We start from the raw sequence: 15,547 nt of genomic DNA, 5'->3' as shown, positions 1-15,547 counted from the left end.
ATCAACACGAAAACCTACTGAAAACTGGGGGTTAGCTCACGTGACTCAGACTTGTTATAAGATGATGCTCTTCGTGTGCCACCTGTGATCACCTGTGTGTTTTGCTCTTGTAAATACCAATTATGTGATACGTACATAAAAATAGGTCTGTGCAATTGCCAATGAGACAACTCTCCACAAGAGACCAAATGACACAGAAATGAACAATTATAGGTATAACCATGCGGCCTTTAACAATGAGCAAAGCCCATACTGAATAGTCAGCTATAAAAGGCCCCGAAATGGCAAATGTATTTAACAATTCAGTCAAACGAGAAAACTAACGGCCTAATTAATGTACAAAAAATGAACGAAAAACAAATATGTAACACGTCAACAAATGTGCCGCTATAGACCATCAGATACTTCAGTCTTGTGGTTTCATAGACTCTGATTAAACATATATATCTTCATTTTTTGATTGGCCGACTCTCAGGCCTGGCTTCACTGTTTTCGTATGCCATACATAGACCTATAATAGAAAAAGAACTGAAATTGTATGTACGTTAGCTAATGTAAGTAAGACATTAGAACAGTGACATATAAAACTAAACTGTTCGTCTTTTGAATACTTATATTTCTGTCAACAACGTCTTGGTCAAGTTGATCTGTTATACATATTATAAGGGAACGATCATTTAACTTCAAGAGGGGGGATGTGTATAAGATAAGATAAGATAAGATAAGAAAACTTTATTTTGATTCGGCATGAGTACAAATAAGCAACACAAGCTCTAAGGAGCTTTTGACCGAATATAAAAACATATAAATAACATAAAAACAGTGCATTTTGACATATAAAACAACCTGTAATACAAAGTTGAATCTCACATACATAGCATGCAATAAAAATAATCAACAAATTTAGAATGAAGTAAAAACATGCTTGACCAGAGCAACCAAAAGCAGCATAAATAATAAAACAGTTTAAGAATTATCTGCAAGCAGAACAGTGACATTCCAAACCGTTCCAGGACTGAACAAGACTTTTAAAATGTGAAAAACTGTTTTCAGTCCTGAAATGGTTTGGAAGACTGTTCCATAAAGTAGCAGCAGCAAATTTGAACGATTTTTTACCGTAACGGGTTGACTTTACCTGTGGAATTTCAAGAATATTTACATACCTGAAAGAATATTTAGATTTTTTGACATTTACCAAATTTTGTAAGCACACAGGAGCGATGTTGTTTATAATTTTAAAAGTTTCTAGAGCCATTGTTCTTATCCGTCTGATCTGCAAGGAAGGCACCTTAGCTTTAAGTAAGAGGTCCTCGTAGGAGCTGGTAAAATCCTCATAAACAAAACGGAGTGCTCTTTCCTGCACCTTTTCTAGTTTTTTGGAATTTTTCTCAGTGCAAAAATGCCATGCCAAAGGGCAAAAATTAAAATTACTAAGAATAAAAGTATGAAATATAGTAAGTTTACTAAGTCTATCCAAAAATGAGCCTAAACGTTTTAAAACATTTAATTGCTGTGATGCCTTCCTACAGATTGAGCTGACATGAACATCAAAATTTAGCTGGTAGTCTATTTCAATGCCTAATAATTTTACTGTTTTTTCACATGTGAGGTTCGAATTTTGAATATGTATAGATGGGTTCTTTTCAAAGGTCTTTTTGCCAACAGCCAAAACTTGAAATTTGTCAGGATTTGCTTGCATTTTATTTACCCTGAACCACTCAATAAGTATTTTTGAATCAGATTCAAAAGTTGAAATTAATAAATCGAAATCTGGAGTACAAAAAGATAAAGTATTGTCATCTGCATAGTTATATAAACTACCATTTTTAACAAAAAGAAAAATATCCTTTATAAATATATTAAACAACAATGGCCCTAGTATCGAACCCTGTGGTACGCCTTTATGGATGTCAGCCCAACCACTCAGAACATTGTTGACTTTGATTTGCTGTTTTCGATTAGATAAATAGGACTTTAAAAGAGCAACTGCATTGGGGGTTAAACCATATGCTGATAATTTATCTAGCATAATATTGTGAGGCAGGCAGTCAAAAGCCTTAGAAAGATCCATTAATACTGCTGCAATGTACTGGTTTTTATCAAGAGCTTCTCGCCAGTCTTCTAACACTCTGAGAAGTGTGGTCTGACATCCATGTCCACGTCTAAATGCACACAAAAATGGATTAAATATTTTATCAAAATAATCAGTTAATTGAATTTCATATATTTTTTCAAAGATTTTAGAAAATATGGGTAAGACACTAACTGGTCTATAATTTGTTTTTAATAATGGGTCACTTTTTTTATGAAGGGGGGTCACTTGGGCTTCTTTAAGTTTATCGGGGAAACAATTATTTTCAATTGACAAATTTACAAGAGTTGTCAGCTGTGGTGCAATATAAGATTTACAATTTTTCACTATTTTTGCTGGAATACCATCAGCTCCTGTAGCCTTCTTTATGTTTATTTTATTCAAAATTTTTTCAACATTTTCATTTGATACTTTTTTAAATTCAAAATCAGAATTATGTTTTCTGTTATCCAAAATTTCTTTTATACTAGGGTGATTTGAGGGGTCATATACAACATCTGCTCCAATTTTGTCTGCTACTGTGGAGAAAAAATTATTAAAAACATTTGAAACTTCATTTGAACAATTTACAATTTTGTCATTTTCACATAATAAAATTTTTTGCTCTCCACAGTTCCCCTTTTTTGAGAAAAATGGTTTGACTGTTTTCCAAAAATCGCAAGATTTTGACCCACCGGAGCAACGTTCTAAAAAGTATACTTTTATTGATTTTCTCTTTATCTTTGTTACCAAATTTCTTTGTTTTCTAAATTTCTCCCAATTTTTGTCACTCCGGTTTTTAGTATATTGTGAATAAAGCATTTGTTTTCTATATATGGCCCCTCTCAGTTCTTTATTCATACATGGAAGTGGTTTATTTCTTTGACCCCTAGATTTTACAGTTGCATGTTTATTTAATATGTTTTTAAAATCTTCTTCATAATCATCATATATTCTATTTAAATCTTTTTCATTACAATTTTCTGAAATCTTTATTTTCTGTAAATCATTTGTAAATTCATCAATATCAAAAGTTTTGTAACTTCTATATGTTACATCCCTGCGTTTTTGTGCAGGTAAATTTCCTTTCACAACTGTTGAAATAATATTATGACAGTCACTAACACCATTTGGACTATTTATTGTTTTAAAACACAAATTCTTTTTATTTGTAATAATAACATCTACAAGGGATGGATTACATCCCTTTTTAAAACATGTTGGGCCTTTAACCAGTTGGGACAAGTTGAAAATATCACATATATCATGTAGAGTTTGAGATTTTTCAGCAGACAACATGTCAAAATTTAGGTCACCAAAAATAATAATATTGTCATATGACACAAAACATTTATCTAGTGATTTTGTAAAATTTTCAATAAAGTCATCATTTTTCATGGACGGAGGCTTGTATGCTCCCATAATAAGCCATTTGGCATCATTTATATAAATTTCATAGCAAATATTTTCAAGTATATCAGATTCGAAACATTTTTTTCTACTTGATGGAAAGTCTGATTTAATCAGGGTAAGTAAGCCACCCTCGTACTGATTTCTGTCACGCCTTTGTAATTTATAACCTTCAACTTGAAATAGGTTGTCTTGAAAGGTATTGTCCAATTTTGATTCGGCAATCATTAGTAAGTCAACTATATTATCTGTGAGTAGATCTTTTACCTCATCAAATTTGTATCTGAGACTGTATAATTGTTTCCAAAAACAAAATTGTGATCCTCAACTTGACGAGAGAAAAAAACATTGTGGTCAAGCAGATGACAAAAAAAAATTCTTAATGCAGATTTTCCATTAACCTTTGTTAAAGTCTTAAATTTTGAAAAAATAATTTGCTTGATAGTGTTGAAAAACTAAACAAGAGGCTGAATCTCATCTCCATTTTTTTTTGCTAAAATCATTCATCAATAATTATTTTTAATTTTCAATATATATTATTGAGTGGCTTTAAAATGCTATTTACATGTTCTTTTCTTTAAACAAAAATGCATTTTACCCCTATGTTCCATTTTGGCCATAGTGGCTATATTTCTTGACGAACAAGGTAATAGAATACAAAATTATACTAGATACTCTAATTAAGCCCAAGTTTGACCCTCAACAATGAGTAAAACCCATAACGCATAGCCAGCTACAAAAGGACCCGAAATAGCAAGTGTAAAACAATTCAAACGACAAATCTAACGGCCTGATACAGGTACAAAATAATGAACCGAAAAAAAATAGGATATACTGATAAAACGACAACCTCTGAATTACAGGCTCCTGACTTGGGAAGACACATAAACTATGTGGTGGGGTTAAAAAGCTTGAAGGCGCCAACTCTTCTACACTGGGACAGTGGTGTAACAGTACAATATAAGAACAAACTTTAAAAATCAATTGAAAAGCCGAGTTCAACTCATCAGATGCATGGATACAAAGAAAATATACATATTTGGACATTCTTTGCCTTCCTTCAATTTCCCTTATAAAAATATAATAATACATTGGCATTTTATAATTTATTCACGTTTACCGATATATACAAATAAGAGATTAACTGTTAAAAAAATCCCGCCATTTTTCTCTCTCGATTCCTATATATACCAACCTTTGTACAGTTGTCTGCCTTTGGTTCAATATCTTCCCTTGTACAACATTGTTCTAGAAAATGAGTTTCTGCCATACAACACGTTTTAGCTGGTACTATAGTCTCAAATCTCATTGGATAATAATCCCATAAAACATTGGTATTGATAGCAAAACCAGCCATGTCTACAGCAAACACTCGATGGTTTGACCACCACGCGCTGAAGTTCGTCACCTACACATACAGAAAAAAAAACGTAAAGTAAATTAAGCTAATGGTAACCGAATAACCACATCTATATCATTAACGGGAAGCTAAATTCAAAAAATTATGATAAAAGAGATGATTTTTTATTTCCTATCGTTAATTATCCATTTTTAGATGGTGACGTTCCCTTGTCACCATCTTAAGGTGTTTATATGTCTCAACTTGTACGATTCGCTCGTGTATGTAACAACGTATTGGATTTTTGAGAGAGAAATTTATGTATTACTGAAAAATTATTCCACTAGGGTTTTCGATATCACAAACTAGTCAAAACATTTACTTAATTTCATCATCGGTATAAGGAAATCATTCGTATAAAATATAACTGAACATGCAGACATCTTATACGTGCAGGTATTTCACATCCAATCTTTTATGGTAATATTTTTTACAAAGCACAAAAATGTCAGTATTCATCTCAAAAGTCTTTTAAAATGTAACGATAAAATTAACATATTATTTATCATTTAATCCCGGGTTGAGAATGTTTAAGAATAATTCTTCTTTTTTCCTCCGGAGAAAATCATTTTCTGACGATTGACTATATACAATGGAAATATTTTAAATCGTCCATTAGAACAACGATGGAAATGGTCGTTAGCCCTGATGAGTGTTAAATCTTCATTGTTAGTTTGCTGTCTGTAAAGTCATTCTAGTCCGCAGTTAATTTTTTGTCTCTCAAACATAGAATTTTTTGTACTGGTATGGATAGTAAACCCCACATTGACAGAAACAAGTGCCTGTGCTTATTTACCGTTAAAATTTTGATAACAATTTCAATGCAAATTTATTATGTGTGAGCAGTGTGTTTATTATTTTGTAAAGTCATTGTATATTTCTCGGTTTGAAGTCAATTCGTTTCCCTTAGAGCAATTTAGCCACAGGTGTGAATTCAAGCGTACACAGGTATGAATGTTTTTATTTGGAAAGGATAAACAGAAAGAGTATGCCGTATTTAATACACTAATATTTAATAAACGATGAGAATAAAGATTCAATAATTAAATTGTGTAAATTAATTGAAAAAAAAAATCAGATTCGTAATTCCGAAAGTGTATAAAATTAAAATGAAACAATTTTTGATTGCGGCAATTAGCGTAAAGATTCAAATATGAAGTAAAAAATAGTACTTTAAATCTTTAATAAAAAATAAATGTAATATTTCCCAATTTGATAAGGATATACCACTGCACATCTGTTTGATATACTTTACCGGAATTTCTTAACTTGAATGTATTCAAATATGGTTGTGTTTAAATGCTAACAATTGTAAAACTATCGCAAAGTTTTTTATTGAAAAAAAAATACAACATACTAGTAAACATGCATGATTTTTTAAAGTTTCTTTTTCACATTTCATTCTTACATAATTGAATTCCTTGGACAATCATTTACACGAATTATTTGTGAAAAGAATACCAATTATCGTTTATTTCATTAATGGATATACATACAATATAATAAATCTAAGCTAATACATTATTTTGTTTGAGGATTTTTTTAACAATTTTTTTTTTTTTTTAATTCTATGAATATATTTGTGCAATGCTGAACAGGATAGCCGTCATTAATCCAAATAAGTAATACAGTTGTTGTAATAAAACTTATATTTAAGTCATGTATAACTAATATTGACGAATTTAGAATAGTTCGTCCCTACATCGTTGTTCTTGAAACAATCTTTACTAGTATACATCACGGTAAGTTTCCTGACGTATAAGCGCCATTAAAGATGAGCTCCAGAGAAAGCAGACTAGTAGCGTTTCGTTAACTATATAGCTATAAGTCTTTTATCTGGCAAGAATACCCCTAAAGCGGACAAGCAGTTTATTCTTTTTTCTGTTATTGAATACCAAGAAAGAAAATAAATCCCGAAATTAATTTGAAACATTGATACTCAATAGTTTTCCAGCAAAATATTCACATCCCTTGGGGATATTAAGTGTACGTCCAGTGGCATATATATAACATGCATGTCGGAACAGGAAATTTGGCATACAATACAGAACCATGTTCACATTATTATACATTATACCCAACAATTGTGATGATGACGAATTCCTTCCTTAAAGTTTGTTCGAGAACAATCTTTTTGAAATATAAATCTGTGATTTTACTATGTCCATAACTTCGATGAACCAAAGCAAGTTAAATACTGTAAACCAACTAAATATCATTTATATGAATGTAATATAGGTAAAATGTCAACTCGAGTTTTTCGATTACATGTACTGCCTCCATTTGCAGAAACTATGATTATGAGAGTATTACCTTTCCATCTTTGACGATAGGTTTCTCTAACCTCATTGCCCCAGAGAATCCAACAGGCCACATGGAAAGTTTTTTAGTGTACCTCATCTGTAAAAGAATAAAATATCGTTTTCATTCATAAAGATACATGAAATATTTGCCGCTGGTTGTAGAGCAAAAATTAATTTATCAACTATTCATTTGTTCCTGTTACAAAATTAAAATTTTACATTGAGGAATTCAGTAAACTATTAAATATTTTTATCTAATTTTATTTATTGAATTTTAATTTAAATGGCCACTTAAACTAAAACTCAAGTACAACATGGGTTAACACAGTGTAGTCGCAGTCGGAGTTAGATGAAAGCGAAAAGACAGACGGATCCATATCTGTAACTAAGCACATCAGTTTACTTATAGTATAAATTAATTCTACTTGCAAGATTGATATTTTTAACGGAACATTAGCGCCTGACGTTTTTGCAACTCCAGATCATTTACATAATAACAAACCTCTTCAAACAAACGTAGATCGTAAGTATTATCATCATCTGCAAAATAGACAACTGCGGGTTCTCCAAAACGATGATTCTTATTTATCCATTCGAGCGCTGAATTTTTCTGGTCATTTCCCTTTGAAGCATTCGATGTCTCTCTGGTGGCTTGTGCTATATACGTAAAGGGTATATTAGAAGTATGTAAAAGATCGTGAACGTTGTGGTTGGTAAAAGTCCAATCCTCCACCACGATCCAATGTAGGCGTCTAACATTTCGTAGAGTGTTTGCAAATCGTGTTAAATCTGCCATTTGTGTTAGTCTATAGTACGTTGGCGTTACGGTGTAGATTAGGGGAATGACTTTAGGTTTTATACGGGATTTGGTGACTGCGGTCGGGTGATTTGATGTCTCTGGTAATTCTTTTAAACCTTTTAGTTGCCTTGAGATACTCTTTACGTAAATACGCTGTTTTACCCTCAGACCTGGATAAGGAAAAAAGGAATATTATATAAAAATAATTTTAGTTGGTTCTGGGTTTACACATAAACTACTTTATGTGTAATAAAGAAAACTAATGATATAAAAATTAGCTGATGTGATACAAATTCCAAAATGAGACAGATATCCACCAGAGTTAAAATGGATGTAGTTAGCAATTATCGACCTCCGTACGCAATCAACAATGAGGAAATCTCATACCTTATTGTCAGCTATATAATTCGCTGTATAATAGTCACATCGTATTGGCCATTCACTCAACGAAATGTTTTAATGCACCAAACGAGTCAATGATTCAATTCTCTAAAAGGGGGATGGATCTTCCGATGAAAATTTGTCGGAGATCCTATTTCACAAGTTTTTTCTATGATATCTTATCTTTTTTTTTTGAAAGGCTAATTAAATAAGTAACAATTATTATTTAAATAAATTCACGTGCAAGGGCTCGTTAGACTGTCGTACAAAGTGAGAGGTTTAGCGCTATAAAACCAGGTTTAATCCACCATTTTCTACATTTGAAAATGCCTACCAAGTCGGGGAATATGACAGTTCTTGTCCATTCGTTTTTGATGTGTTTTGTCATTTGATTTTGCCAAGGTAGGATTTAAATCTTGTATAAATGACGTAGGCTTATCTTTCTATCCTACTTTCATTTCGGTCAAATCACAACTATATTAATGGTTTACTTTTATAAATTGTTATTTGGATGGAGAGTTGACTCATTGACACTCATACCACATCTTCCTATATTTTTTCACTATAACAATATTTTTTTTCTTTGAACTCCTTCTTACAAAAAATAAAATCACAAAAATACTGAAATCCGAGGAAAATTCAAAACGGAAAGTCCAGTCCCTAACCAAATGGCAAAATCAAATGATAAAACACATCAAACAAATTGGCGACATTTGTCATATTCCTGACTTGTTACAGGCATTTTCAAACTGTAAAAAAATTATGGATAGACCTGGTTTAAAGAGCTGAACCTCTAACTTGTATGACATTCTTATCAAATTCCATTATATTGATAACGATGCGCGAACAAAACAGACACAATAGGCAAACATTTCAAAAAAAGGTGTATAACAGCAACACGAAACCCGCTAAAAACTGGGGTGGTGTTCTCGAAGCTATCTTAGGATTAGGACGTGTCATAAGACCAACTTATGACAAGTCTTTGTCCTAAGCCGTATTCTCGAAGCTCTCTTAACTTATGATATATCGCACTGTTCGCCTAACTTTAGGATACCTAATTAGGTGTCTTAAGATCATCCTATCTTCATCCTAACTTAATAAAGTTTGAAATTCACTTTTTGCTCATTTTTTACGTGTAAATAAACATGTAATGAAACGCACTATCGGTTATTAACTCGTATATAAAGAAATTGTGCATGATTTTAAACTTTGAACTTCGTGTTTCACGATACGATGTCACTACAAATTTAATTCCCATTTAAGAACAAATTATTTTCCAGTTTAAATTTACAATCCTTTTTTTTATATAATTTTATAATTACATTTGAAATCATGCATATTAATTCTATACATATAATTATAAAATTCATAAACAGTTTTATTAATTTGTTTCGTCATTAATAAATTTTTTATAACAAAGTTACTTACACGATTTAAAATTTCGTACTTAGGATATGTTTAGGACGGTATCCTAACATAAGATGCGTCTGAGATAGCTTCGAGACACAAATTAAGAGTGTCCTAAGTTGATTCTAAATAAAGGCAACAGTAGTATACCGCTGTTCAAAACTCGTAAATCTAAGGACAAAAAACAAAATTGGGGTAACAACCTAAAACTGAGGGAAACGCATTAAATATAAGAGAACAACGACACAACATTAAAATGTAACATACACAGAAACGGACTAAGCAATAGACAAAATCCGATGAGAATAACAAATATAACATCAAAACCAAATACATGAATTTGGAATAGAAAAGTACCGTGACACGTCTTATAGTAATGTGAATTCACAATTATAAGAGAAAACAAACGACACAGCGGAAACAAAACGTTAAAATGTTACACACACAGAAACGAACTATAATATAACAATGGCCATTTTCCTGACTTGGTACAGGACATTTTTATACCCCCGCTTTAAAAAAGGGGGGGTATACTGTTTTACCTCTGTCTGTCAGTCCGTCCGTCAGTCCGTCCATCAGTCCGTCCGTCCATCAGTCCGTCCGTCAGTCAGTCCGTCCAATGAAACTTTCGTCACATTTTTCTCAGGAACTACACATCCACCCTTTCTGTAATTTGGTATCAACATTTATATATGTCAGCCATACCGTGTGATGCGTTTTCAGATTCATCACTTGACAACTTCCTGTTTACCGAACACTTGTCTGATTTTACACATGATAGCCAAGTTGAAAATTTTCGTCACATTTTTCTCAGGAACTACAATACAAGGATTTCTGAAATTTGGTTTCAGGATATATATAAGTCAGCTATACCGTGTGATGCGTTTTCAGATTCATCACTCGACAACTTCCTGTTTACCGAACACTTGTATGATTTTACACATGATAGCCAAGTTGAAAATTTTCGTCACATTTTTCTCAGGAACTACAATACAAGGATTTCTGAAATTTGGTTTCAGGATTTATATAAGTCAGCTATACCGTGTGATGCGTTTTCAGATTCATCACTCGACAACTTCCTGTTTACCGAACACTTGTATGATTTTACACATGATAACCAAGTTAAAAATTTTCGTCACATTTTTCTCAGGAACTACAATACAAGGATTTCTGAAATTTGGTTTCAGGATTTTTATAAGTCAGCTATACCGTGTGATGCGTTTTCAGATTTATCACTCGACAACTTCCTGTTTACCGAACACTTGCATATTTTTACACTATTAATATTATCCACTTGCGGCGGGGGTATCATCAGTGAGAAGTAGCTCGCAGTTTCACTTGTTAAAGATAAAAATGGTGGGTTGAACCTGGTTTTGTGGCATGCCAAACCTCGCACTTTAATGGCAATGTTAAGTATAACATTGGAATGACAACATAATATTAAAGGACTACAATACAAATAAATAGGAGAACGTATTAGACAAAGAAACACATGATTAATAGATAACAAAAGGCATCAGGTTTAGAATTCAATACGCCAAAAACGCGCCTCGTCCACACAAGACTCACCAGTGACGCCCAAATATAAAAGATTGAAAGTGAAAAAAGTATAAAGTTGTACAGCACTTTAAGTCCATCCTAAAATTAGTCCTATCTATGACTTAGGACGAATCTTACGATACTTTCGAGAACACCAACCCTGGCCGGGGATGATTTCAGATGATCCGGAAGGGTAAGCAGATCCTGCTTCACGTGTGGCGCCCATCGTGTTGCTCATTATGTTACAAAGCCGGTAAATAGTCCAATTCGTTAGGTCACATTCGTGAAAAAGGAATGGGACTGTAGTTACGACATAATGAACATATCCGATATCATCTGTATAACGGATATTCCATATTGGTCAACCAACTCATGATGGCTTCCGTAAAATTTAAGAAGTGGTGATTTAAACTTCATCATTTGGAACTCTTGGTTTAAAATTGAAAAAGGTCACAAATTTCTCCTTGCTTTATATTTAACACTTCTCTCAACAAGCCAAAGTTGTAATGATTTACAATAAACAGAAACTACCATCCTCCACACACATGGCCAAGAAAACACTGATATATAATTTCCTATTCAGATGAATTAATAATTAGAATAAAAATGTTCTAAGGTTCACGTATTAACTTTTTAAAGCAACTTTTTCTATTATTAACAAGTGAATGTACAATTTAGAGTAGTCGGGACCACTCTTACAAAAAATAGCTAGTGCAGCTATTGCGAATTGTTCTTGGTACACCCCTAAGTTGCTAAGTTTGTTTTAAGAACACCTAATAACTGACCAAAATTTAAGAATGATTTTGTGTTACCGGAATTAATAAGATCGCTTTAAGGTAGGCGTAAGAATCGTTCTTAAATCATGCACTTTTCAAAACATTAAGGGCTGTCAATCATTCTTAAATAGGTCTGAGTTTGGGTCTTGTTACATTCTTAAATCTTAAGACGCCCTTGACATAAGACTGCTTCTTGTTACCGGCCCCAGGCACGTGGCGTTTCTAACGAAATTGACATGAAATTGACAACTTCGTCATTCAAATGAAGGTAAAATAGCGATAAATAGATTATCATTGGTCATCTCAACTCGATTGCCTTTCTCGCTTTCGCCGTCCCGGCTCCAGCGAGAAAATCAATCTCGTTGAGATGATCAACGATAATCTCTAAGTACGCAATAAAGCGGCCTTTTGCTGATTTACATTATTTAATGCTAAAGTCAAACTAAAAGTGCAGTATGATACAGACCATGGCTATCAATCTCGTATGAGTCGTGGCAGACATTGCAGAGCGACCTTAATTACCACCTCTCAGCCACTGGTCACTCTCAGGTATATATTATTGCAATGTAGCTTTCAGTATTAAGAGAAATAATGTACAGCATCAAAAGCCGCTTCATAGCAGGTGTTTATTCTTTTGGTTAGAGGCTTCCCGACCGAAGATTTTTTGTTGAAATTTGATGAAATCTTTCTAAATTGTCGGACTGCATCAAGCTTTTTGTTTAGAGGATTCCTGCCCGATTATTTTTGATTGGCTAGTAATAATCTTTCGGCCTTGCTTTTTGGTTTAGAGGATTCCCACCCGATTTTAAAAAATCGGATTTTGTGTTGAAATAATCTTTCGGCCTAGTGTAAAAAGGCGGGTTTTGTGTAATAGTAATCTGTCGGCTTTGTGGAAAAAAAACAATGAATCTGCGGCCGCCGCAAAAAGAATTGGGAAATATGAATCTGCGGTTTGGAATAACAATAATTTGCGGGCGGGAATGATAATAATCTGCGGGCGGGATTGATAAAAATCTTCGGAAATGAATTTAAAGTGCGCGGAATTATATTTTTAATGCATTTCTAATGGGAAAAATATAAATAATCGGGGGTTCACTGCGGCTTTCCATACATTTGTTCAATGCTAATAATTTACTTACCATTACAATTTCAAGAAAACTGTTCATATGAATTTGTAATAACTAATGCAAAATGCAATCTAATGAAACTATAGATTTCTGATTTTGTTATACTACATATGAGCTATATTATAATTAGATCATGTGTGTAAAATAAGCTTCCCTATAATATGCATATTTATACCTATTCCTTTTTGAGAGTCCATATATAACAATACCACCAGTACTGTAGATAAAATCAGTATGCAAAGCACGTTAAATTTAGTACCATCCTTTACACACAATCTTCCAATTTCGTTCTTTAAATGTGTTTCTATCTTCATGTTTTTTTGCCAAAGTGTATATCCAATAAATCCAGATAATATCTCAGACTACAGAAACTTTCAATTTCGGCGTTTAAAATGTTCTTGACTTCTACTGTGTTTAAATGGTTAAATAACAAAGGGTCTGAATGGGAGGTCTTTCATTTTTGTATTCTTTTATTTGTTTGGCTATTTTTCTCTTCGTTATATTGTCTGCTCATTATTCTTTATATTTTGGCTCCCCATTTTCTCAACATATGAATTTAATTTTAAAAGGGCTATTTTTCTCTCTTCTTAATAGTTTTTTTTCTATCAAAGTCCGTAAACCCCCATCCGCACCCTCATTACACGGTTCAGATGATTTTTGTTTCCACATGTATTTTTGTACCTAAGTAAACATGTTATTTAAATAAAACCAATCAACCTTAGCTACCATTGACACAACGACGCACTTGCGTGCACAAGGGAAATGGACCCAAACAAATCATAATTAAAAAATAAAAAGAGTGCGATTAACTTTTACTATAATAAATACATAGGTGTTTCAATTTGTCAGAAAGGTTTCCGTGTTTTCTATCAGTTCAGTTTTGTTGTGCGTACTCGGTATATACTATTTTCAGACGTCTTGTGAATTCGAAAGAATGTTTTCTTGTCCAGATACTTCTTCCAAACAATCTGAAAAGTTTGAATAGGGACCATCAAATTTGCATATTTCACACCTACGATCCGATCTTCAACCAGAAGATCAGTTTCTTCTCGAAATTAAAAGGTGGGTTGCGAGATGGGATATTTATCAATCTAGGAAACCAGACTGGCATATTAACTCTGTGCCACATTTGAGATGACGCCGAAAGAACTTTACCCAAATATATTCTATATTCTGCAAATACTTTTCACCCTGCCCCCTCAACCGCTACTGCTGAACGCTCTTTTAGCGCTCTAAACGCGAAAAAAAAACGTATCTGGTATCGACAATAGGACAAGAAAGACTTTCTTTACTTGCACTGCTGCACGTTCATTCTGATTTTGACATTGACACTAAAGAAGTTTCATCAATGCTAGGCAAAGGAAAATTTTACTCGCCTAAATGACCTCGGTTGTTAACTTCAGTCTTACATACGGTCTTGCATGTATACGAACGTCACCTTCATATATCACAAAATTATTGAATGGCTTTGTTTTCGTATGTTAACATATACAAGGGGGGGGGGGGGATCTACGTCATCACGCAGGGTGTCGGTGATTGAAATTGGACCACCATTTTGTCGCTTCAATGTAAGAATTTTACTTATTATGCCAGTTATATGAGTGATTATACAAAATAGTCCACCAAAGACTATATAAAGTAGGAAAATAAATGAGCCATCGCTCAATATTATTGGTTATCTCAATTTTGCAAACACTTCGATACCAGTTTTAGGAATTGGGTCAACATGCAGGATATCGGCAAAATTTTTCATAACAACATCTTGATTATCAAGAACCGCCTACTTTATCAACAAATGAACATTTGTAGATTCCCCCCTTGATATATGTCATGAGATGATCCAGTTCTCTAGGTCTTTCTTTCTCTGAAGCATAATAAATTGTCGAGCATTGCAAAGTTTTAGATTTTTTAGTCAGTTTAAGGTCTTTGATTTGATATATAACACTCAACTGTGCATACTTCATTTCAAAATTAACAATCTTTTCGAAAAGAGATTCTTTTTCTGCAAAAAAGGGTCCAACATTTTTTTCCGCCTCGCTACGCTCGGCAACATGTGAGTGCAGATCAATATAAGTTTAGCTACGTCCTATTCATTGTTTGATCATAACGTCGTATCTTATCGTCCAGTAAAATAATAAAATAATAAATATTCACGTTATTAAAATAAATTATCGTTGATCATCTCAACGAGATTGATTTTCTCGCTTGAGCTTGTACGGCGAAAGTGAGAAAAGCAATCGAGTTGAGATAATCTGTTTATCGCTATTAAGTTACCTAAGAAGACGTTGTTAATTGCCTTGACAATGACACGTGTTCCCCTTAGTTTCTAGGGATA

At 33.1% G+C, this 15,547-nt stretch overlaps 1 protein-coding gene across 1 annotated transcript; it reads right to left on the bottom strand.

The window, feature by feature from the left end:
• Positions 1-259: 259 nt before the first annotated feature.
• On the bottom strand, positions 260-13,625 carry LOC139511564 (galactosylgalactosylxylosylprotein 3-beta-glucuronosyltransferase 2-like). Its single transcript, XM_071298402.1, has 5 exons — positions 13,388-13,625; positions 7,686-8,152; positions 7,194-7,280; positions 4,677-4,889; positions 260-511 (listed from the first exon to the last, which is right to left on the bottom strand). Exons 1-5 carry the CDS (start codon positions 13,524-13,526, stop codon positions 434-436), a joined length of 984 nt encoding a protein of 327 aa, XP_071154503.1. The 5' UTR covers positions 13,527-13,625; the 3' UTR covers positions 260-433.
• Between the last annotated feature and the right edge of the window lie 1,922 nt (positions 13,626-15,547).

Source organism: Mytilus edulis, chromosome 2, assembly GCF_963676685.1.
Source record: "Mytilus edulis chromosome 2, xbMytEdul2.2, whole genome shotgun sequence".
In the NCBI taxonomy this organism is placed as follows: Eukaryota; Metazoa; Mollusca; class Bivalvia; order Mytilida; family Mytilidae; genus Mytilus; species Mytilus edulis.
This window is presented reverse-complemented; position numbering and strand designations above follow the sequence as displayed.

Bases quoted from the DNA above. Each gene is read 5' to 3' on its own strand.
- LOC139511564 (XM_071298402.1), bottom strand. From the start codon at position 13,526: ATGAAGATAGAAACACATTTAAAGAACGAAATTGGAAGATTGTGTGTA. The intron at 4,890-7,193 runs GTAATACTCTCA...CTGTATGTGTAG, and splicing joins CTATCGTCAAAGATGGAAAG to GTGACGAACTTCAGCGCGTG. The intron at 512-4,676 runs GTTGGTATATAT...TTTCTATTATAG, and splicing joins AGGCAGACAACTGTACAAAG to GTCTATGTATGGCATACGAA.